General features: G+C 41.3%; 2 protein-coding genes across 8 annotated transcripts in view; one reads left to right on the forward strand and one right to left on the reverse strand.

The window, feature by feature from the left end:
• The window catches only part of ACTA2 (actin alpha 2, smooth muscle), a 276,535-nt gene extending 267,590 nt beyond the window's left edge, over positions 1 to 8,945 (forward strand). For 6 of the 7 annotated variants that reach the window (XM_055274285.2, XM_063637127.1, XM_055274283.2 and 3 more), the window contains 6 exons: positions 99 to 209; positions 2,139 to 2,223; positions 2,618 to 2,779; positions 4,306 to 4,497; positions 5,756 to 5,937; positions 8,653 to 8,945. In XM_055274285.2, coding sequence (XP_055130260.1) covers positions 99 to 209; positions 2,139 to 2,223; positions 2,618 to 2,779; positions 4,306 to 4,497; positions 5,756 to 5,937; positions 8,653 to 8,796 — 876 coding nt within the window. In that variant the 3' untranslated portion in view covers positions 8,797 to 8,945. The remainder of the gene's footprint in view (positions 1 to 98; positions 210 to 2,138; positions 2,224 to 2,617; positions 2,780 to 4,305; positions 4,498 to 5,755; positions 5,938 to 8,652) is intronic. The other variant, XM_055274289.2, reaches the window with a different exon arrangement.
• FAS (Fas cell surface death receptor) overlaps positions 1 to 24,782 on the reverse strand; it is a 136,384-nt gene that overhangs the window by 71,116 nt on the left and 40,486 nt on the right. Inside the window, exons 9-11 of the mRNA XM_055274277.2 lie at positions 22,829 to 22,941; positions 21,785 to 21,884; positions 17,365 to 17,511 (exon numbers count right to left, since the gene is read on the reverse strand). Of these exons, the coding sequence (XP_055130252.1) occupies positions 17,365 to 17,511; positions 21,785 to 21,884; positions 22,829 to 22,941 (360 nt within the window). The remainder of the gene's footprint in view (positions 1 to 17,364; positions 17,512 to 21,784; positions 21,885 to 22,828; positions 22,942 to 24,782) is intronic.

Genomic DNA, 24,782 nt, shown 5'->3' on the forward strand with positions numbered 1-24,782 from the left:
TGGTCTTGGTTTCAAGTAGCTTCTGGTCCCTTTTTGGGAAATGCAGGGCCTCATGACAGCACATCATTGTGTTTCTCCTCTGTCCCCCAACTCACTAGATCTGGCACCACTCTTTCTACAATGAGCTTCGTGTTGCCCCTGAAGAGCATCCCACCCTGCTCACGGAGGCACCCCTGAACCCCAAGGCCAACCGGGAGAAAATGACTCAGGTAAGTATGCTACCCCAGCACACAACACTTTGGGGTCTGGGGAAAGTTCTGTTAGAAGGAGGCTATGCAGGACAGCAGAGAGAAGACCACAGCTGGGAGTTCACCAACACACTGACAACCTTCAATGAACTCAGGGATCCCAAAGGACAGGAACAGCTTGAAAGTACTTGCATCCTTCCTGCAGGGACCAGTCCTTTGCCTCCAAAAGCAATAGGAAATTTAAAAGATTTCATCGAGAAGGGGCCACGTTTAAGTTAAAATGTCTAAGGAGAAGTCACTTCATAATGCAGCATCACATAAAATAGGAATTTGGGTTCTAGAGTCAGGCATATCTAGGTTTGAAAATTGGATCTGCCACTTATCAGTTATGTGACCTTAAAGAACCCTGTTAATTTCTCAGAGCCTCAGTTTCCTTGTCTATAAGTTGGGAGTAATATTAATAGTCATTTTTCAAAGGATTGATGTGAACATTAATGAGGTGAAATAACAGATGTGTATCATGGTTCCTAATAAACATCCAACAAATAATAGTTACTATTGTCATTATTATTACTTGTTTGAAGCTAAAGACCTCACAAAAGAATCCCATCCAGTCCACCAGACACAGGAGTTTTCTAGTTTGGATGAGCTATTAAATAATAACATCTAATGTCAATTCTATTCTTGCTATGGTCAAGTACTAGGCTCAGCATTTTACATTCATTGTCTCTTTAAGTTCTAGAAATGTGAAGCAGGAACTATGATTACATTGATTACATAAATGAAGAAATTGAGGCTCAGATACATTAAGTGATTCTCCCAGAGTCACATAGCTAGAACTGGCAGAGCCTGGGATTGATCCATGATCTTCCAGCATTGAAGAATCATAAATGTAAATAACTGCAAGGCCTTTTCCTCAGAAGAGCTCCTGGTGCTTGCACCAACCCACTAGCACTTGTTCTCTACAGGGGAACATCTGTGGGCCTGGGAATCACTGCATGTCGCAAGAGATGTTGCTTCTGATGAGTTATTGTTCCTATCAGTGGTGTGGAGGCAAAAAAAAAAAAAAAAATGGTTGGAAATTATGGCTCGCTAGCAAATGATGTCAGACATTCTGGTTAGTAGAGTAGGAAGGGTCTTACAGATGGAGAAATGAAGACCCATGGACATCTCCTGATGCACAAACTTCTCACAAGTGACCTGGAGGGGCTCGGTTCTAATCTTGTCCCTGGACTGCACCAACTGGGGCACTGACATTCTACATGGTCCTCTATTACCAGTGGGCAGGTCCTGTCTTCCAGAAATCAGGGTCTCTCCCACTGCAGCCAGAATGGCCTCAGATTCTAGGGTTAGCATTGACCTAGCAACTACATAAAAAAGTGGAATAGATTAAATAGAACCTCAGGCAAATCACAGAAATGGGGCTAATCCTAGCCAGCCTGAGCTTCAGATTTAAAAGTTCTCTTTCTTTCTACCAGAGAAATCAAAACCTGGATGTTGTCTTCTCCTTTTCTTCTGGCTTTGACAGTTAACAAGCCCTGGGATGTCTGCACTGGAAAAACGGGAGATCTCATTTAGTCCAAATTCCTCCGCTGTTTATAGTTAAGAGACCTGGAATGAAGCCACTATTAATCAACTATTAGTTTGGTGACTATTAGTCAAAGCCAGGACCAGAGCCAGAAGTTAGATTTTCCTTTCCCCTGGCCAAACCTTGTGTGCACACTCCTTCTTCCCCTCCCCACCCTGTCAGGCCACTGATGTGATGGCTCCCCATTCACACCTTCATTTCTCTTCTTTACATGACCAGGGCTGTTCTGAACCTCCTTACTTTGGCCTTCTCTGCCCAGAACAGGTCAGGCCCCTCTGCAACCATCAACCAGGTGTGCTCTCCTGACCATTCTTTGTCAGATGGGCATCTTCACTAACTCAGCTCTTTGGATTGCTTTGCAGATTATGTTTGAGACTTTCAATGTCCCAGCCATGTATGTGGCTATCCAGGCGGTGCTGTCCCTCTACGCCTCTGGACGCACAACTGGTAGGTGGCTGGGAAGCACAGGAAGCTGGTCAGAGCGCACTGCCAGAGATGGGATTGAATGGTCATTAACACGTGGGGGTGACGGACTGGGGTTGAGTTAGAATGGACACGGCCGAACCCAGCCCTAAGAGATCTTCCTCTCGTGTTCAAAATAAGCCCTTGACCTCATATTTCTAGCAGAACTTTTTTCTACTGTTTTCCTCTTCCTGTTCTTTCCTTTTTTCCATCTTCCCCGAGCCCTGTCCCACCTCACCTCTCCTATCACATGACCTGTTTTCTCTTTTGAAATAAGAAGCTCGGAAATTCCCTCTCCCCCAAGGCTTCCCTCTACTTGGCCAGCAAGTAACCACATGCCAGCTGCCATGGTGACTTATCATGCCCAATTGTCTCCCAGGCATCGTGCTGGACTCTGGAGATGGTGTCACCCACAATGTCCCCATCTATGAGGGCTATGCCTTGCCCCATGCCATCATGCGTCTGGATCTAGCTGGCCGAGATCTCACTGACTACCTCATGAAGATCCTGACTGAGCGTGGCTATTCCTTCGTTACTACTGGTGAGGCCTGTGGGAGATGAGATAAGGGGGAGAGGAGAGCAGTGTGTTGCTCAGTAACTTCCAGGACCATCCTCACTATCCAAGGAGATAATGGGATAAAGATTTGCAAATGGCAAGGCCTGGCTCTAAAGCACAGAGCAAAGCACATCTTTCTTTGTTATGTGAAGTTGCAAAATGATTACACTATTTCCTTGAGGAGAACAGTTATAGACACCCAGTGTTATGCATTAGTCAGTGTTGTGTAATTGATCTTTTTTTAATCCCCTCCATTAGCAAATAGAAGAAGATTGTGCAGAGACTGAAGATGGCATGGTGTGGTGATTGGCAGGAGACATTGTGATAGGACTCGAGTCCCAACTCTGCTACTCAGTAGCTCTGTGAGCTTGGACAAGTTAACCAACCATAGTCTCTTTATTTGTAAAATGGGGATAATAATAGATCCTATATCACATGATTGTTATGAGTATTAAATGGAAGAATATATGTGGAATACTCGACATATAGTAAGCATTCAATAATTGTTAGTTATTAACAGTGATACATATTAATAGCTAACACAGTGACATATGTGTATTCAGATTCTAAGCCGGTGCACCCAGTCCTCCCTCACAAGAGGAAAGTGTCAGCATTGCCAGAAACATGGTATGTCCTCAGTGCTGGTGGCTCCAGCTACCTGCCCTCCCCTTAGCAATTTGGTATTGTCCAAAAGTTTAGGTTTCTGAACATGCCTGAGGCTTATTTTATACTCCAAATTTGAGCCTTGAAACTTGAACCCTGCCAATGTTAAAGTCTCCACTTGCAATATGAAGTTGAATAATTGCATTCCTCCACTGCTCCCTACAAAGAATCCCAAGATGCCTCTAAAAGGCTCCTAGAGACTCAGATATAATTAGTCGCCTAGAACTTCAGAGAGCAGAAGTCTGAAAGGTCTCTGCCTGCCCACTTCTTCCATATCTCGTTCAGTATGCACTGCTGAAACCTTCTGGACTAGGCCTGGTCCTGAGACAGCACCATCTCTTTCCTGGAGGGTGAGAAATGTGCCAAAGGTTTGAGCTGCTATCTACTGGCCCAGGCAACAGGATCTCCGACTTTTTGAAAATTGTGAGGCCCCTGAGGAGCTGATTCAGCATAAGATATCCTGGTTAACTGAAAATACAATATAACAAACTTTGTTATAATTTTAACACAGAGTAGTTATCCTGCCCACCCACCCCAAAAAATGTTAGGAACAAAAGGATCCCCTACTGTGTGCCTTTCTCTAGCTAGCTCATTTTATTCTTGTTATGCATTTCCCAGACAATGCATACTGAGGGCCTACTATGCATGAGACACTGTGCTAGAAACAGAGGTGGTTCCCTGGTGGCCCTACTACATCATTATCATTGTGGATTTTGGATTGCAGAATATTGAACTGACACATTTTTTGATGGCACATGTCTTGAGGGAGAGACTGAAGTAGGGCAGGTGAATCTTTACCACCTGTGCAGACCCTAATGTTTGCCACAATGTTTGTATCTGGTTGGCAGCTGAGCGTGAGATTGTCCGGGACATCAAGGAGAAACTGTGTTATGTAGCTCTGGACTTTGAAAATGAGATGGCCACTGCCGCATCCTCCTCCTCCCTTGAGAAGAGTTACGAGTTGCCTGATGGGCAAGTGATCACCATCGGAAATGAGCGCTTCCGCTGCCCAGAGACCCTGTTCCAGCCATCCTTCATCGGTAGGCAACAAACGCCCTTTTCCCGGGAAGGGGAGTCATTGTCTTCTTCCGTATCAAGCCAGCCTCCAGAACATGGAGACAAGTGACGGTTGCCCCAAGACCGAAAGCATTTCTAAACCAGAAAAAGGGAAAGTGCCACATTTTCAAGGTGAGAAGACATCATGAGGCCAGGAAAGAGGTTTTCTTCCTAAGAAAACACTATCTATGTTGCAGTTAAGCCCAAAGCATTCATGGTGTATGATGAAAGAATTAAATAATGCCTGTGCTTTGGAGACAGTGGAAAGGGTAGCAAGGGTGTGCTGAATGCTGAGAATCTGGGAATGCTGGGGGAGAGAAAAATAGAAGAGCACTCCAAGTGAGTCTGTTCCTACATTCACATCGTCTTGGAGAGACAGGTTTGCATAGTTGTTTACAGAGGCAGGCTCTGAGACCGGTGAGCCTGGGTTTCAGTCTTAGTTCTCTTGATCTTGGGAAAGTCACTTAACCTTCCCAACTTGTCTCCTCATGTATAAAGTGGAGACTGTAATATTACTTACGTCCTAGGATGGCTGTGAGAATTACAGGAGATAGATAAAGAGCACTTAGCCCACTGCCTGGCAAAAGCAAGCATTCAATAATTATCAGATATCACTAGTAATTAATAATCAGGTAGCGGTATTGTTAACGTTATCATTACATCACAGCACTGCAGAAGATGAAAGGGCACCTACAGGTTTTTTGAAAACACCTGCATCAGAAATTAACAAAAGTCCAGACCCCCACCCCCACCCAAAAAAAATGTTAGCAAGATTGGAAAAAGGAGCCTTTGTCTAAATAGGATAAAAAATTTCCCTGATAATCCAGCCCCATTAGCTTTGGGGGCTGGGGCAGATGCAATGTAGCTGTTAAATGGAGACCTGGGAGAGTTCTGAAGAGTTGCTGCAACATTGGCTCAGCGTGGAAGCTTTGCAGGGAATCGGAAGGCTTCACCCCTTATTTAAACCACACGGAGTGGGTAGTGAGTCTATTAAAAAATCAGTGATACCTGTTGTAGCCTGCACCTCAGGATGCTGCAGCAGGCCTTCCTCATTAGAAGGGAGGCAGAAAGACATAGAGCATAACAAGGCCCTTTGGTCTCTCAGACAGGTGGTTCCGAGATTATTATGTCTTCCCACCCTCAGTCTACTGCAAGATCATCCAGATGTTCAAGTTTGGTCTTCCGTGTCTAGCCTGGGTTTTACTCTCCACTTAAGGACCATGGCCTGTGTCTCTTTTCCAGGGATGGAGTCTGCAGGCATCCACGAAACCACCTACAACAGCATCATGAAGTGTGATATTGACATCAGGAAGGATCTCTATGCTAACAATGTCCTATCAGGGGGCACCACTATGTACCCTGGCATTGCCGACCGAATGCAGAAGGAGATCACGGCCCTAGCGCCCAGCACCATGAAGATCAAGGTACTGTTCAGTGACAGACCCGGTGGCAATGCTGCCAGCAGTGTCAGCCCTATAACCACAGATAAGAACTCTTCAGAGACTGTATTTTGGTGACATGCAACTGTGGGTTTTAGGGGTAGGTAGTGGACACAAATCTCATATCTTACAGGATGTAACTCAATCCAGTTCATAAGAAAAATTGAGTGACTTTATACAAAATTTGATCTATATTTATCCTTGTCTATCAGCTACTTTCAGTAGCTGCAGTCAAGGTCAACAGAGCTCCCCACATGCTTATGTCTCTTTAAAATACACATTTTGTTATTTTTCTTGACACAAAAAATAGTGCATCGTGCATGTAACACATTTTTTAAAAATACAGATGACCTAGACTTATTTCTGAAGAACTTCAAACACTGTAGATTTAGGAGGAGCTTATACTCTTCTTTCACTACTAACCTCAATCCTGTGGCCAGGAATTCAAATTTTATCTTCATTCCTCTGTCTAGCACATCTTTTGGTACAGGTGCTCAAAAGCCCAGAATGACTCCAGGATGACCAAGCTCAGTCCCTGAGCCACCCAGGACCCCTGTATGTGGTGTGAATGTTAAGCCCTAGTGAAGGGAACTCAGGGATTAAATGGAGAAAATTCTTTGGAGGCAAACTTAACCTGTGCCTGGTCACTTCTCAAAGGCTATTATCACTCTCTGAAGTCAGAAGGCCACACTTGGGACCCTCTGACCCATGTCACAGGAAGAAGAGGGGCAATTCTAGTGCAGTTCACACACGTGGGTATTTAAACAAATTCTCTCCTCTTTGTACTCCCTTCTGTTTTTTAGAAGGAGTGTGCAGCTAACACTTGAGAGCATGCTAGACTGAAACATGCACACTTTCTCTCTCCATGATGGGCTCTGGCTAGTCCTGCCCTAAAAGACTTCAGCATGAGAGAAGAGAGACTGTTTTCCAACAGGGTTTGTGTTTCTTGGATGCTGTTCTGATCAGCTCTTATCCATCCCCCTTACTTCCACACCAGAGGGAGATGAATGAAGCCAGCAGCTGGGCTCACTACTGAGTTAATCTCGTGAGGGTCGATAACAGAAAGAGGCTATTGCTAGAGTTGGTCAGTTCCTAGTTCTCCAAACTTGGTTTCTTGAATGGAAATGAATGTGAAACTCTGGGCCCCGATGTAGTGAGATAGTATAGAGAACCAAGAAAAACCTGGGACAATAAGATGATAACATTTGGCGAAAATGAAACTGGATGAGAGACCTAGGGGAACTCCCATAGAATTTGTCATAGGCTGCTCTTGCATTGCTATAAAGAAATACCTAAGACCTGGGTAATTTGTAAAGAAAAGAGGTTTAACTGGCTCACAGTTCAGCAGGCTGTACAGGAAGCATGGCTCTAGCATTAGCTTCTGGGGAGGCCTCAGTCTCAGAAAGCTTCGAATCATGGTGGAAGGCAAAGCAGGGGCAGACACCTCACATGGCAAAAGCAGGGGCAACAGAGAGGGTACGGATGGGGGGAGGGTGCCACACACTTTGAAATAACCAGATCTCATGTGAACTCGGAAGAAGAGCTCACTTATCACCAAGGAGATGGCCTAAGCCATTCATGAGAGATCCACACCCATGATCAGAACACCTCCTACCAGGCCCCACCTCCAATGCTGGGGATTACATCTCAACATGAGATTTGGAGGAGACCTCCAAACTATATTAAATTCTTTACAACTTTTCTGAAAACCTAAAATTGTTCCAAAATAAAAAGGTTATCATCTTTAAAACCAAACCGAAACAAAAAACCACCTGGGAGAACCCAGGTTTGAATATTAGATCTGACACTGATATAGCCGGTGTTACCTGGGCCAGTTACTTAAACTGTCTCAGCCTCTGTTTCCTCATATGTAATATGGGAGTAATTTAAGACTTATTCTTCAAGATGTTTATGAGAATCAAATGAGATAATACATGTAAAATGCTTAGCATAGTGTCTGGCATATAATTACATGTTCAGTAAATATCAGTACTTTGTATTAAGAAGTAAATGCTCAAGCAGAGCTCAGAAGATAAAGATTAAACTGGTTAGCCACAGTTTTCACTGTTCTCTGTGCCTAAACCATTCATTTATTTGATAAACATGAGCATGCCTTGCAGGTTAGGCCTGTGCACTGGGAAAGGCCAACCAGTGCAGCTTAAGAGGCACCTATTGCAAGGGAATGTCCCCAGCAGGGGACCCTGAGTCCCCCAATGTTAAACAGAGCATCTGGGTGAAAAGTGGTAGTTCACTTCACCACGTGGAAACACGTTTGTATAGTAAGTTCTAGCACAATTAAAACTTCTCCTTTGAATAGGCTAGGGTTTGTTTCTACAGAAAGTGTGTCGTGTTGAATTCTGAGGCAGAGTTCATGGAAATCAGAGGCATTGCCAGGGTTCTTAAGTGGGGGCCATGGCTGGATTTGGAGCCAACTCTCAGTTTGCTCAATAATGTGGTCGAGGAGTTACAGATGAGAAAAACGAATGTGCTTACTGAAGAATTTCTAAATCCGTGGCTCCCTCTGGCGGTCCTGCCAAGAACATGACACAATTAGGACACAATTGGCATCTAACACACAAGCCTGTGTCCCTGCTGAACAAGAAACTAGGCCATGGTAGAACACCCAGGCTCTGTCCTACGGCACTAACGACTGCACTAATGATGACATTAATGACCCTTCTTTTTCATCTTGACTGACAGATCATTGCCCCTCCGGAGCGCAAATACTCTGTCTGGATCGGTGGCTCCATCCTGGCCTCTCTGTCCACCTTCCAGCAGATGTGGATCAGCAAACAGGAATACGATGAAGCCGGGCCTTCCATTGTCCACCGCAAATGCTTCTAAAACACTTCCCTGCTCCTCTCTGTCTCTAGCACACAACTGTGAATGTTCTGTGGAATTATGCCTTCAGTTCTTTTCCAAATCATTCCTAGCCAAAGCTCTGACTCGTTACCTATGTGTTTTTTAATAAATCTGAAATAGGCTACTGGTAACTTCTTGCGTTGGCCTCCAAACAATACCCGACTGATACCATTTGATAGGTTGACCTCACCCGTTACAGGATGGCTCCCTCTAGTGGTCCAGCTGAGCACATGGCAATTAGGATGGATATGTTTCTCAGGCAAAGGGTAGAATCACATTACCTAAAGTGGGGAGCTGCACTTCGGTTCTGTAAAGAGGAATAATTTGAGAATACATTGGAGATTTTAAAAAATAACATGGATTAAAGTGTATCAATGGGATAATCTACAGTACCTCACAACTTGCAAAGTGATTATATTACTTTACACTCATAACCCCAGTACTGGTAACCTGATGGGTGAAAAGAAAATAATTACACACACACACACACACACACATATGTATGTGTGTGTGTATATATATGTATCTGTGTGTGTGTATATATATATATATGTATGTGTGTGTGTGTGTGTGTGTATATTAGAGATAAGGTGTCACTCTATCGCCCAGGCTGGAGTGCAATGGTGTAATCATAGCTCATTGCAGCCTTGAACTTCTGGGCTCAAGCAATTCTCTCCTCTTGACTTCCCAAAATGCTGGAATTATAGGCATGAGCTGCTGTGCCTACATATCTTAAAAGTCATATCTTGTATATTAAAAGTCACACACACACATATAGATACATTTCCCATACGTATACAAATATATATGTGTGTGACTTTTAATATACAAGATATGACTTTTAATGCATATACTATGTATTAAACTTATATATATATATACACATACATATATACATATAGAAACAGGTGGTCTGACTTTTATGTTTATTGAGGGAAACATGGATTTTTTAAAAACATTGAGAAACACTGCCTTAAAATCTCACTACACATCTGGACCACCTGTTTCCCTTCTCTTGATCTATCTGTCTTTGAAAAGGATACTATGGATATATTCATGCCAGAAGGAATGAGAGAGAGAACAATACTTTCCAAGGACTATTAGCATCAATCATCAGGTAAGGGTTTTACACATATCATCTCTCAGCTGTTCTTCACAACTATCTGGGGAAGTATTACTATCAGCCCACTTTATAGATGAGGAGACAGAGATTGCTCTAGAAATGCAATTGGATAGGAGAGCTACCAACTTCCATTTGGTCAGAGAGGCACAAAGATATAAAAAAAAATACCGACCCTGCTGTTCAGGTTCTTAGCCTCAGAGCACTCCTTGCCCAGGCTATTCACCATCCTCAGTTGCTCCCAAGCTGGGAGCTGCTTGCCCTCCAGTGCATAGTGTGTGTCGGCACTCACTGGTTGTCCTGAAGAGTGAAGGTGGCTCTGTCTGTGGCAGCACCTCACTGCAGAGACCTCCAGGCCCAGGACTGAGTGTCTGTTTGGTGTAGAAAACCCGAACTCCGCTAGTCTTCTCTGGCCCTGTAACTTGCAGATAATTAGGATTAATACTACAAATAATAAGAGCTGGGATGTACTAGTGCCTGCCATGACCAGAGCCTGAATCAAGCTCTTTATATTAGGATCTCATTTTCTCCTACAACAGCCCTATGAATTTGGCCTGACTTAAAAAAAAAATAGAGATGGGATCTTGCCATGTTGCCCAGGCTGGTCTTGAACTCCTGGGCTCAAATGAGCCTCCCGCTTTGGCCTCCTAAAGTGCTGGGATTACATGCGTGAGGCACAGCACCTGGCCATTACTGCCTTTTTACAGAAGAGTAACTGAAGCTAGCAGCAGCCCAATGTCATGCTGCTGGCAGAAGTATCAGCTTGCTCCTTCTTGTGCTTGGTTTCCAATTCATATTTTTAGCCATTAGGCCAGGATTTCCCAAAGAATAGGCTACATGGACCAACCTCATCGGAAGCTCATTTTAAATGGGTAGAGTCCTGGGTCACATCTAACACCTGTTGAGCTAGAATCTCTGGAGCTGAAGCTGGAAACCTGAACTTCAATCAGATTTCCCTGGTGATTCTTATGTACATCAAAATTTAAGAACCACTGGAATATGATCGAGGGAAATCTTCCAGCTGCAAATTCATGCTCGCCAGGCAGCGGCACTTCATAGCCACTAGATTTAAACTTAAGGATTAGTGTGCAGATACTTGCCACCAGATCACTTTCATAATTGAGGCAGAAATCACCAACCATTGCTGTCATCTCTACAGGGTTTCCTTGGAGTAAAACTGGTTTGTTGCACTGCTGTACCTCATATTTACCACCAGGCGGCATGAGCTCTCTAGTAAAGAAACATTCTTGGAACAGTCTCTCAGGCTGAAACAGCCATGCCCAGAGGCAAAAATCAGGCAAACCAGAACCACCCACTGAATATGCATTAGTGAAATGTTCGCTCCTTGTGAGCCACTGAACTGCAGTGCCTAAGCACCCTCCTCCCAGTCATCGATCAGTAATTCATCCCCTGATTCCACGAGATGCCCAGTGACTTAAAGGGCTGGGCTTTGCACAGGTGGCTGGGTACCCTTCATGAGTATCACACCAATCTCCAGAGGAGATACAACCAGCAACATACAGGTTTGGCAGCCTTCTGAATCCTCTTCTCTCCTCTAACAATAGCAAACCAGACTCTCAAAGGAGGGGAACATCCTTCTATGACTACAGAATTTTCCCATGACAGGCTTTTGCAACTCTGGAGGACAGCATGGGTTTCTAACGACATTAATTCACATCATGCAGCCATTACTGTGAGCAGATGTGTGGGAAGAGGCATTATTTACTTAAAAATAATCCTCCGTTGTCTTGGGAGGCCGAGGCAGGCAGATCACATGAGGTCAGGAGTTCAAGACCAGCCTGGCCAACATGGTGAAACCCCATCTCTACTAAAAATACATAATTAGCCAAGTGTGGTGGCACGCACCTGTAATCCCAGCTACTCAGGAGTCTGAGGCAGGAGAATTGCTTGTAACCCAGGGGCAGGTGTTGCAGTGAGCCATGATCGCGTCATTGCACTCCAGTCTGGGCCAAAAGGAGTGGAACTCCGCCTCAAAATAATAATAATAGTAATAATCCTCTGTTGTTAATGTAGTATCATTTGTGCAGCTAGGAAATTCTCTTTAGAAGAATTTCTAACACAGAACAGCCTGGAGAAGAACGTCTGATTGTAGTTAGGGAGGAGGCTGTCTGGACCAACACACACTCGCAGGCAACCAGAAGCCATTGCTGCAGTGCAGCTCAGCTTATTCAGAAAGAGACAGCCAAAAAAAAAAAAGAGAGAGAGAAAATGGGGCAGCCTGAGATAGGGTTCTTCCTTATCAGAGTATGAAGTAATGTTTATTCCTGGTAGAGCAGAGTCAACTTCAGTAATGTCTGAAGAGCACTATGAGCTAGGACAGAGAGCAGTGTCAAGGAAATAGAACTAGGCAAGGTTCTGCCTGGATGGAACCTGCAGCCGAGTGAGGAAGATGGGCATTAAATAAGGAGTTGGGCACATTATAAAAGAAGAATTATATGGGGTACTGGCTTTTATAGCCAGGGGCTCAGGAGAGGCTGCATCCCTGAGAAGACAGTGCTTAAGCAGAGGCTTAAAGGGTAAGAATTGAGTAGACAAAAAAAAGGGCTGGAGGCTAGAGGGGGTTGAGGTTTGGGAAGGGGAAGTAGGACCTGCATGGGACGTGTTCCAAGCAGAGGCCCAGAGATGTAAGAGTGCTGCATACCTGGGAAAAAGGGAATCCCAAAGAACTGGACCACACACATAAGTGTGACCATGACTTCACTATGATTTTCCAAAGTAATATTCATAACATTTTTTCTATGAAAAAATCAGACACCAATTTCAAGCAGTGGAGGCAATGTTGAATGAGAAGTATGGCATCTCTGGACCATCTGCTTTTCCTGAGAATTTCACTTTTCAGGTTAAATTATTGCTTTTCCTGAACATTTCACCTTTCAGGTTAAATTATTCATCTCATATCTGGGAAATGAACATGCAAACATCACCACCTCTCAGTCTAATTTATTCATGGAGGCTGTAGCTCTCCCAGAATATCCTCCTTAGAGCAATTTCTAGCTCCTTCTGGGCTAAAGGGAATAAAAATGATTACTATTTGTCTGGGTTTGAAACAATGCTCTCCTCAAGGAAAACTGATGATGGAACAGGCTTCTGTATCATGAGGTTAATGACAGTTTTCCAGAGGCCTAAAACTCAGGGGTCCTTAAGCAGATTTCCTTATCCTTGGAGAAAAGTATATGGTACTGCAGACACACCACATCAAAAGGTGTTCTTTTTATACTCTTCTTAGTTCTTGCCTTCTGTTTCTTTCCCTCCACATTTAGTTTTGAGCCTTAGTCCTCTGTCCTTTCATTGAATCAATTATTTTTCCTCCTTTAAGACCTCTCCACATATGCCACAACCTGAAATTCCCTACAAAATGACCTAAAATCATGTAACTTCAGGCCTTCCTTTAAAAAAAAAAAAAAAATGACATTGCCTACTCAGGCAAAAATATATTAAACAAGTAAATTCTATTTTTCAAATTTAGAATGAGCTCTTGCTCTTAAGATTTAAAAAAGTCTGTGATTTCAGAGAGATGCCTCAACATAGTATTCTTCCTTATGAAGACTTAAACCACTGACTTTGATGGAAAGCAAGAGTAGTATTCTAAAGTGCTATGACTAGTGCCTTTTGTTGGTTGCTCTCTTTTTTATTTCTAATCCTACCCAGCTGAAACAGCTGACCTATCCTTGATAAAAATAAATTCTCCCTCTAAACATGGTGCTAGTGACCTTGATAAAGACTCAAGACTGGTGTCCCACAACACTAAGAGTGATTGGAGTGAGTGAATTCTGGAGGCCTCAGACATCTTCATCAACTTTATTTTACTATTAAAATTTGACTTTAGAGGAATTAAGCTGATCATATATTGCTCCGTCAAAAGGAGAATGAGATGCTACTTTACATTTACTAGGATGGCCGTAATAGGATGTCGAGAAATCAGATACTTTATATGTTGCTGTTGGGAATATAACATGGTACAGCTGTTGTGAAAAACAGTTTGGAGGTCTCTCAAAAACCTAAGCCTAGAGTTACCAGATAACCCTGCAATTTCACTTCTAGGTACAGATCCAAAAGAATTGAAACAGGTACTCAAACAAATGCATGTACATGCATGTTTATAGCCCTACTACTCACAATAACAAAAAGGAAATGTCTTTTTGGTTATTGTGTCCATTAATGGATGAATAAACAAAATGTCATCAATATCCATCAATGGATGTCCATCAATGTCCAACAACGGATGAATAAACAAAATGTCATCAATATCCATCAATGGATGTCCATCAATGTCCAACAACAGATGAATAAACAAAATGTGGTATATACATAAATGGAATGTTATTCCATAAAGATGAATAAAGGACTGATACACACTACAACATGGATAAACCTTCAAAATGATACGCTAAGTGAAAGAAGCCAGACGCAACAGCTCACATATTGTACAATTCTACCTGTATGAAATATCCAAAATAGATGGATCCATATAGAATGCAGATTGGCAGTTGCTAGGAGCTGGGGGGAGAGGGAGGGAAGGGGAGCAACTGCTTAGTGGGTGATATGGTTTGGCTGTGTCCCCACCCAAATCTCATCTTGAATTGTAGCTCCCATAATTCCCACATGTTGTGAGAGGGACCCAATGGGAGATAACTGAATCATGGGGGTGGTTCCCCCATATTGTTCTCGTGGTAGTGAATAAGTCTCATGAGATCTGATGGCTTTATAAGGGGAAACCCCTTTCACTTGGTTCTCATTCTCTCTTCTCTGCTGCCGTGTAAAACATGCCTTTCGTCTTCCATCATGATTGTGAGACCTCCCCAGCCAAGTGGAACTGTGAGTCCATTAAACCTCTTTTTCTTTATAAATTACCCAGTCTCGGGTATGTCTCTATTAGCAGGGTGGAAACAGACTAGTACAGTGGACAAGGGGTTTTACTCTGGAGTGACAGATATCTTTTGGAACTAGATAGGGATGGTGGTTGCACAACACTGAATGTGCTAAATGCCACTAAATTGTTCACATTAATGGTTAATTTTAAGTTATGTGAATTGAGCTTCAATAAGTTATTTTTTAAAAATAAAAAACATACTGCCTTGGAAAGAACCTTGATAAGTACAAAATTTTACTGCTGAAGAGAGCCTGCTGAATCAGTTGATTCACATGCCTTGTTTCTGTAGGTAAGGAAATTAAATTCCCTAAAAGTGATATAATTTGCCCATGGTCTTTCCCAAAGTCAAGAGCACAGCAAATGTCTTCCAGTTGCTTGCTTTGCTTTCCTTGTCTGTCAGCCTTTATATTAGGAGGAAACATAATTGAGCTTTTTTTCTTTTTAAATCCATCTGTAAATGCCTTTTTCTCTTGGAGAAAGTGCAGAGGAGAATTTTTAAGCCTCCTCTTCAGGCTCAAGAATACAAATTCACCATGCATTTCATTGGTACATCTGGGACCCAGTGAGACAATGACTAACTCATGTAAACAACTGTAATTGTTCACTGCCATCTCTTGTTTACCTGATAGAGACGCACGGGTAATCCTCCTTGATTGAGAAAAAAAAAAAAATCTAATTATCTCCATTTGGTTTTAGAATGTCTTGTCATCCAGATAATGTCAAGGCATTTACTTCAAACAAACAAATTAAATAAAGCCAGTCTGCAATGCTCTTAATCTACCTTCCCTCCCCCAGAGTCCTTCTCTGTTTTTTCCTCTCTCATCTTCTGCATCTCCTATCCCCATCCTGAAATCCAGCAAGCTGTAGTGACAAACCTTAAGAGTATCAAAGGCTTCCTTTCCAAATGATATTCCCTTCCCTGGATTTTCTTTCCCTTTTCCATTTCTCTGTCTGGTTATTCAAACATATACAGGAATATGGATTTTACTAAGTCCTTTAATTATAAAAACATTATAAAATTAAAAATATAATTATATAGCAACATTACTAATATGAAAATATATGGCTTTAATTAAGAAATTTTTTTTGTCAAGCAAGTTTGTTCTTCCATGAGGTAAAATTTAATACCAGTATGATTTAATCAACTGGCAATTCCTTTTGAAAAATATCCTTTTAATGAGTAATTTCTTAAAATCTATTTGAAGGCATCTTCACACCAGATCAGAGGTAATATAAAAAAGCTATTCACATTCTCATCGGAATGGTACTTTTTAATATAGTAACTATGGGATCTCAGAAGATGTACAGCAGAGCCTCCATATGGCACTGAAAAAAGACAAGAAACTAGCTAGTTGGCACTTGCATAGTTATGGATTGAATGTTGGTGCCCCCGCCATTAATATGCTGAAACCTCATCCTCGTTGTGATGATATTTGGAGGTGGGGTCGTTGGGCGTTGGGAGATAATTAGGTCATGAAGGTAGGGTCAGGCCCTCGTGATAGGACTTGTGTCCTTATAAGCAGAGATATGACAGAGATGATTTCTCTCTCCCCCATTTGAGGGTAGGGCAAGAAGGCAGCCATCTGCAAATAAGGAAGGGAGTCCTCATCAAGAAATGGACTATGCTGGCACCCAGATATCAAATTCCAGCCACCAGAACTGGGAGACAGAAATACAGTGTTGTTTAAGTCACCCAGTTTATGATATTTTTGTTGTAGCAGTCCAAATGAAGACCTGCCTTTTGATAGTTTAAAAAACAACAACGTCTTCTTGGACATTAGTATGCTAAATCTCTAAGAGCCACTAAATCGTGTTTTCATCAGCTGTCCCTGAGAAAATATATTCTGGCCTTATGAAGAACAAAACAGTAGAAAAGAAAACAAATTTCTTAAAGGAGCAGAAAAGCTCTTTGCATCTTAGTTGTCTTCCCAATAAATAACAAGCCAAATTCTTTTAAGAGCAAAGAGTTGAAGGTTTACCTTTCTTTCTTAATCATTGCCAAATGCATGACATTTCTCAAGCATTCTCTTTACAGAAGATATTCTCTTGCCAGATAATTCTGCAAGACATGCCAGAAGAGAAACATCTGCTTTCCACATTTAGGACCTCCTCAGCTGGTTTTGCAATAGAAACCTCAATCTAAGGTCAAATCATTGTAATAACACAGTCTCCAACACAGTTGATGTGGTTGCAATGTGAAATGAATTGGGAGAAAACAGAAGTGAACCAATGTGGTCTCAAATAAAATGTCAAATTTCCACAAGCAAAATCCTACTAAAAAGAAACTAGGAACAATTTGAGTAGCTGAAAATAATCCACAAACATTCTGCTTTGCTCTGCTACAACTGACAAGGTCTACGGAAAGAATGATTTCTGCCCTGCATGACAACAAAGAAAGCCATTTCCAATTCAGTCTGTAAGAAAAAAGGAAACAAACAACTTCAGCAAATATTTATCGAGTACCACATTAGTTTGTGAGGGCTGCCAAACAGAATACCACAGACCAGATGGCTTAAACAACAGAAAATTATTTTCTCACAGTTCCAGAGGCTGGAAGTCTGAGATCTAGGTTTTGGCAGGATTGGTTTCTTCTGAGATCTCTCTCTCTCTCTCTTTGGCTTGTAGATGGCAGTCTTCTTTCTATGTTTTCCCATGGTCTTCCTTCTGTGTATGTCTGTCCTAATCTCTAATTATAAGGAAACAACGCATACTGGATTAGTGTCCACTCTACTAGCCTCATTTTAACTTAATTATTTATGTAAAGACCCTATCTCCAAACTCAGTCATATTCTGAGGTACTGGGGCGTTAAGGACCTCAACACATGAATTTGGGGGACACAATTCAGCCTACAACAAATACATATGAGGTGTCAGGCACTGTGTGCAAACCGACTAGCATTGAAAATCAAAGGAAGTTCTTAATTGTTTCATTTTTTTTCCTACAGAAACACAAATCTGAAAGAAATGAAGAACCATCTTTGCCTTAGGATGTGGCAAATGGAGCTTTGGAACTGATTCATATTCAAAAGAAGGATCTCCTGCCCTAGCAACACAGCAAGACCCCATTTCTACAAAATAGAAAAAAAATAGCCAAGTGTGGTGGTGAGTGCCTATAGTCCCAGCTACTCGGGAGGCTGACATGGGAGGATCGCTTGAGCCTAGGAGATCAAGGCTGCGGTGACCCATGATTGTGCCATTACACTCCAGCCTGGGCGACAGTGTGAGACCTTGTCTCAAAAAGAGAGAAGGTGCTGTCTGCCTGTTGTGAAAGAGACCTTCCATAGATAGCTTATCCAATGAACACTGGTGCTCATGCACATGTGTGTGTAGTGGCGTCTCCAGGTTGGTTAACAGGGTCTCTGCCTCGAGACCAGTCCATTACTTAGTGATGTGGTCACATTTCTGTTGGTTCTTCTTTCAGACACAGCCCCAGGGCCTCATTCTGCCAGCCAAAGTCAGGCTCTGGTTTGCCGCCTCCAACAGTCCCACTCTGTGAGATCCTGGTTAATTTGGTTTGTACTTGGCAAAAAAAAAAAAAAAAAAAAAAAAAACCTACAAAAAAACTACAAAAAAAGTGCCAAGAATGTCTCCTTTATTTAGGAAATACAATATACTTTCTTAGTGAAAATGAGTTATCTTCTAATTTGCTATTCAGAAGGGACATAATGGTTTTGCACACTCACAGCTTCTCTTTCTAGTCTTTCTGGAAACCTAAGATGCTAAATGTTCTTGGCTCTCAACTGAGTCCTTTCTATCTTTAGGCACCATTCAATGTCCATAGCTTTTTCATCGGACAACTCTCATTTTACATCCTCTCAGTGTATTACTATAATTTTTAATTCTATACAGAGGATCTCACTCATTTCTCAACTATCCGTTGTCCCAACAATGATTTTTACTTGGATAAAGTATATAACATTTTCCTTTGATCAAGTGTATCAGAATATCATGGTGTGTTTAAGTGTTAAGACACTGAGGACAGCACCACTCAGGAAAAAGTGAGGTGTCTATGGAGCCAGCCTTGCAGAGTTAATCTGCTCTTAACTAGTGGTGGCCATGGACTACAGTCTCCATGCACAAGGCAAGCCAAGCTCTACTTCTGAAGTCTGAGACCTAAGCTCTGCATAGCTAGAAGATTCCATGAAACAGAAACAAGCCACTGACCTGCCCATAGTAGGTGGTTCTGTATAAATGAGAACAGGAACAGAATTCAGGTGACGTGATACCAGAATTGAGGACTAGACCAGCAGACCAGCAGGGAGGGATGTTGTATTAGTCCATTCTCATGCTACTATAAAGAACTGACCAAGGCTGAGTAATTTCTAAAGGAAAGAGGTTTAATTGACTCACAGTTCTGCATTGCTGGGGAAGCCTCAAGAAACTTAAAATCATTGCGGAAAGGGAAGCAAAATACGTCCTTCTTCACATAATGGCAGGAAGAAGTGCTGAGCAAAAGGGAAAAAGCCCCTTATGAAACCATCAGATATCCTGAGAACTCACTCACTATCATGAGAACAGCATGGAGGTAACCACCCCAATGATTCAATTACCTCCCACCAGGTCCCTCCTACTATGATTTAAGATGAGATTTGGGTGGGCACACAGCCAAACCATCCAAGCACAGAGTACAGGAAATACCACTCTGGAATATAGAAATCATTGAACTAAGCAGTGGAAGCTAGTACATGGAAACATGAGTTGTTTAGGCAACTCAGATACAATGCCATGAGGAAAGCAAAGGCAGGGAGAGCTGTGGCTGGCACGGAAGACACTGGGAAGACAGAAGGTTTCATAGGATTAGTTTGGCCCTGTTGAAAAGTCGTGGAGATCCAGGGAGAGACGGCTGGAGAAGGAAACTTAAACGTTGAAAAGAAAAAAGAAAGCTAGATTAGAGTAAGGTAAGGCCCTAAAGGATGAGAAGGGAGACTAAGAAGTGATCACAAGCTTCTCAATTAAGGAAAGGGCTGTCAGCCCAGGATTTCCCAACGTGCCTGGGAGCGATGTCTTCCAAGATAAAGATTTCACCTGCAGAACTAGTCTTCAGTGTCCCGAAGGACCTATTCTCAAAGAACTCAACAATATCACTTCCATTCTGCCCTCTGTGTATCTGCAGCTAAGATTTCTCCACACTGTTTCCATCCTCAGGTTTTTCCTACCAATTCAACTTGCTAACAGAGCACCCAAGTTTCTCATTCCTTCTATTTAATCTGTCTCTTTTTATCCAGATAAATGCTTGTACTATCTAGGTAATAGCCACAAATGCCATTTCAAGCCTTAGTAAAACATTGTATTTATGTCACCCTATTCAGTTTCAAACTTATTTGGTTCTCATTCTCTGGAGACTAATTTATATAGAGATACCTTTAATGACAAAACTTTCCAAATTATTTTCTGATTCATTCTTTTTGACTAAGAATTATCAGTTATTTCTTATGTCTCATTTCTTCTTCCTATCACCCCTGTTCATTTTCACAGTAACAGGCTCTGTACTTTTATCTGAGTCTTTTTAAAAAAATTCCTCTCTCCAGCTTCTCTACTTTTAGCCTTCTAAATCAAGTTAATGAACTGTCTGCTATCCCAGGCCCTCTGACACCTGATCCCTGAATAGAAGCCTGTTGTTCTTGCATCTTACACAATGATTCACTGCAGTGATATCTCTCTGAGCCTGGGATTTCATGACACTGAAAACACAGAACGAGCTTTATCAATGGCAGCCATATTTCATCTACACATGGAAGCTGTTCACCTACCTCAGGGGAAGGTTTCAGAAACAGATGGTCTGCTTTGGAGACTACATACACTCAGAATTTCTTATTTGGAATTACATTTTACATGAATAAAAAATATAGCAAATCATCTAAAGCTCTAAAAATGTATGCAGAGACCTCTATAAATACCGGACATATTGTTTGCAGCACAATTTATTATCTGGCCATAGTATTTGGGTACATTATTAGGTACCAATTTAACACTATGTAACCTCTCTTGACACAGAGCAACCCAAAAAGAAAACTTCAAAATGTGCAACAGCAATAAATATCAAGCTTTGTCATCTAAAATGTATAAATATAAAATATCAGTCATTTCTGGAAACATCTTAAGAAAATCCGGCAACCACATGTCCATGAGTAGGTGTCTGATGTTGACGGTGCTTACATTCAGAACATATCACCTCAGATCCAACACAATTATTTTTATGTCTTTTACCAACACATGTTTGCATATCTAGGAAAGAAAAAATTGGTTTTACCATATGTTTGATTTCACCATAATGTTTACCATATGATTTTCTTTAGGGAGGGAGTATAGATTTCCTAATTTTAAATTGTTCCTGATTTTTAAAATATTTCCAATCAGAACAAATACAATCACATTTATTCATTTTCAACAACAACAACAAAAATATTTACAGGGGTTGCCAAATGATTTTCATTTTAAGTAAATTCTAACTTCAATATAACGTTCTCCGATGTTACAGCCACAGAACCTCAAAGAAAATTAGGAAAAAAAAGGCGTAGTCAAATGTTTCTTTTGGACTATGCAAAGCTAATCAAGAAGTAGGATCGTAGTTTCCATCCAATTGCTATGAAAAAACTAATTTGGCCATATCAAGCAGAAAGAATTCATGCAACATTTTAAATGTCATTTTCTATGATAATTGCTTACTTATTTGGACTCTGAAGAAAACTTTTAAATATCATACATATATATAAGTCGAAAGGTAACTTTGTGCACCATTAATTCTGCTACAGAAATATTGATGTTTCCTTGTAAATACAATAATTTTGAGAATAAATCAGAAATTAAGTATACAGATAGATTAATTTTCTGAGATAAAACTCCAAACTAAGCAGTACAGTATTTTATCTTATATTAGACTGCTACTATTTATTTAAAAACAGGTTGGGGGGCCAGTGAACAAGAAATATCTGGAAAAATAATTAATATGATGTACTCACACTGAACAGCCTGGGCTCCTTGGTGTGTGGATGAAAGCCCTTTTTTTTACAAGCAGAAACCTCAAGCATGCCAGCATTGGTGAGCCTGAAGATGCCAGTGCTAAATTTCAGAGTAAAAGCAAGGGAGAAAAATTAAGGATCATTTGGGCATTCCAGGTGCTTTATTTGAACAGCACACACATACATATTCCTCAGATGGGATTGAGAAATCACAAACTAGGAATTCCATAGTGATTTTTTTTTTTTAAACCAATGACTGGCCCAGAGGAGAGAAACCCAGGAGGAGGCAATGCTGCTGCTAAGAGCCTGCAGGACCGTTAAGGGGACAAGGCAAATAAGCTATTGTGTGTGACCCCAGAGGAAAGGCCAAAGCCCCACCAGAGAGTCTCATGAGAGGAAATTACAAGTGGCAGACATTACGAATTCCTCTAATAATGTTAATACAGATTATAGCAATAGCAAATATGTATTGAGTGCCTGCTGTGGTACCAGGCACTATGCTAAGCACTGTACATAAACTATTATCTAATTTCATCTTTACATCCATCTCTGATGGGCAGGTATCAGGGATGAAGAGGCAGAGGCGCACAGTGGTCAAGTATCCTGCCTAACACACCACTTGAGGGGTGGAGCCAGGATTTCAATATGTTTGTCTGATTCCCATACTCACAACTACTCTACAACAATCATTGTCCCCCAAAGCTAGAAAGGTTTTTTTCTCAGCTAAGGCTAGAACATTTCTTATGGTAGAATATAATACGGTAGAAATAAGTCCTAAAAAGGCTAACTGGGATAGCATCTTTCTTAAATGTTATTCACTTCAAGGTCACGCTAACTGAAGAAAGAAAATCAGTAATTCTGCCACTGAAAGGACCTTAAACTGCAGAGCTATAGGTCTATGGCAGCTGACTACTACCCATCTCTTTTTCCCGAGGGCGTTGTGTACTTGCCAATCCAAGTACCACAACCTGGTGTCTGGACACACAGGAACCCAGCAGCCCCGGGCAAAGCCTTCTTTGGTCTCCCCTGAAGAGTTACACTTACTCTTTATGCTTTGGTGAGCAAACAATGGCAATGGCCTCTGGCAACATGAGTTGATAGGAACAGTGAGTGTGAAGATCGACGCTGGATAAAAATGCAGTTTGAGTGGGATGTGTCTACAAATAGAAAATAAGATAATCTTACTAGGATAGCTGTCTTAGCCAAGGCCATAGCCTATTTTAATAGAAAACTCTGTTTTTTTTTTTATTTTTTGCCATCATTAATCAAATAAGGATTTTTAAAAAGGTGTTGCTGACATAATCCTTCCCTTAATGCCTATTATTTGCTATTTTGGAATAACTACGACTTTGAGAAGAGGCTCCTAGAAGTGTTAGTGTACTTTCTTCTTTTTGGGAAACAGCTGGAAATTAATTTGCTAGAGGCTTTAAATAGATTCTCATATAATTATCACAACTAATTTATGAGATATTTATTTTATTATCTCAATTTTACATACAAGGATCCCAAAACTAAGGGGGTTACATAACGTGCCTGTGGTCACACAGCTGGCAAGGAGCAGAGCTGTGACTGGAAACCCTGGGCACAAGATACATATATACAACTTTATGAACATTAAAAGAAAGTTTTCACTAAATAGACCACATGTTACTGTGCATCCTTTTGTGGACTGCCATTTCCTATAAATGGGAGAATGGGAGACTCCAAGTTGTTGAAGGTATTTGGGACTAATCTTGCATAGCAACTAAATACATGGGGAGAAAAAAAGGAGGATTATAAATTAAAAGAAATCTGCCAAGTTTCTGGCTACATACAAATGTGTTTATGCATGGCCAATAGGAGGTTCATATTTGAATATAAAAAATAAATGCATGCCTAGTTATTTTAAAAATTCATATTAAACCCTAATTACTCTTGAAAAAAAGAATGTGACTATTTTAATCATGAAACAAAGATTCTTGGCACCACTGTCTAGGTTCTGACTCCGTTACTCACTAGCTATATGACACTGAAGATTTCTTAACCTTCTCTTGCCCATTTCATCATCTGTAAAACTGGGATAATATTTTCTGCATGGGATTGTTATGAAGATCAAATAGGACAGTCCATTAAAATTCTTGGAACAGTGCTTAGCACATAGAAATAAAAGTCATTGCTGTTGTTATGTTAATGACTTTATTAACTAAAACGCACAGAGCCATAGTCGCAGCTAAATGCTTTTACACAAAACTATATTCTCTTAAAGAAATGTAAGATTTTAAAATTATTTTTAGGTCAGGCATACTGCTTCATGCATGTAATCCCAACACTTCGGGTGGCCAAGGTGAGAGGATCAGTTGAGCCCACGAGTTCAAGACCAGCCTGGACAACATGGGTAGACTCCATCTCTCCAAAACAAACAAAAAAAGAAGTTTTTTAAATTAGTTAGGCATGGTGGCATGTGCCTGTAGTCTCAACTACTTGAGGGGGCTGAGGTGAGAGGAGCGCTTGAGCCAGAGAGGTTGAGGCTGCAGTGAGCTGTGATCACTCTACTGCACTCCAGCCTGGACAACAGAGCAAGACCCTGTCTTGAAAAACCAAAAAGGCAAGACAACATCTTTTTTCTGCTTTAATAGAATGAAGGTAAAATCGGATGATGATTTACAGAAAGGTACATGTTCTGCAAGGAAAAAATAACACTTGGTATATAAAAACTTAGATCAACAAAGGAATGGAAATTATCCTAACTTTTAAAATGCAAATCTTCAGTAGGGGGTATGAGTGGGAGTATCTGACAGCCTGTTATCTTACAAGGAATACCTTCTCTTTGTAAAATAGAGCCTTCTATGTCTTCGCGAGAAATTAAAAATTGTTCAAAGAAACTATAGTGCTGTGGAGGCAGCAAGCAGGTTATTAAACAGACAAATCACTCTGCTTGTCAATTTATTTCCACACGGAATGCACACCACATGACCTGAGTCCTTCATTTCTACCAAAAGGAATTATGCTATTCCAATTA

Source organism: Symphalangus syndactylus, chromosome 4 (genome assembly GCF_028878055.3).
Source record: "Symphalangus syndactylus isolate Jambi chromosome 4, NHGRI_mSymSyn1-v2.1_pri, whole genome shotgun sequence".
Lineage (NCBI taxonomy): Eukaryota > Metazoa > Chordata > Mammalia > Primates > Hylobatidae > Symphalangus > Symphalangus syndactylus.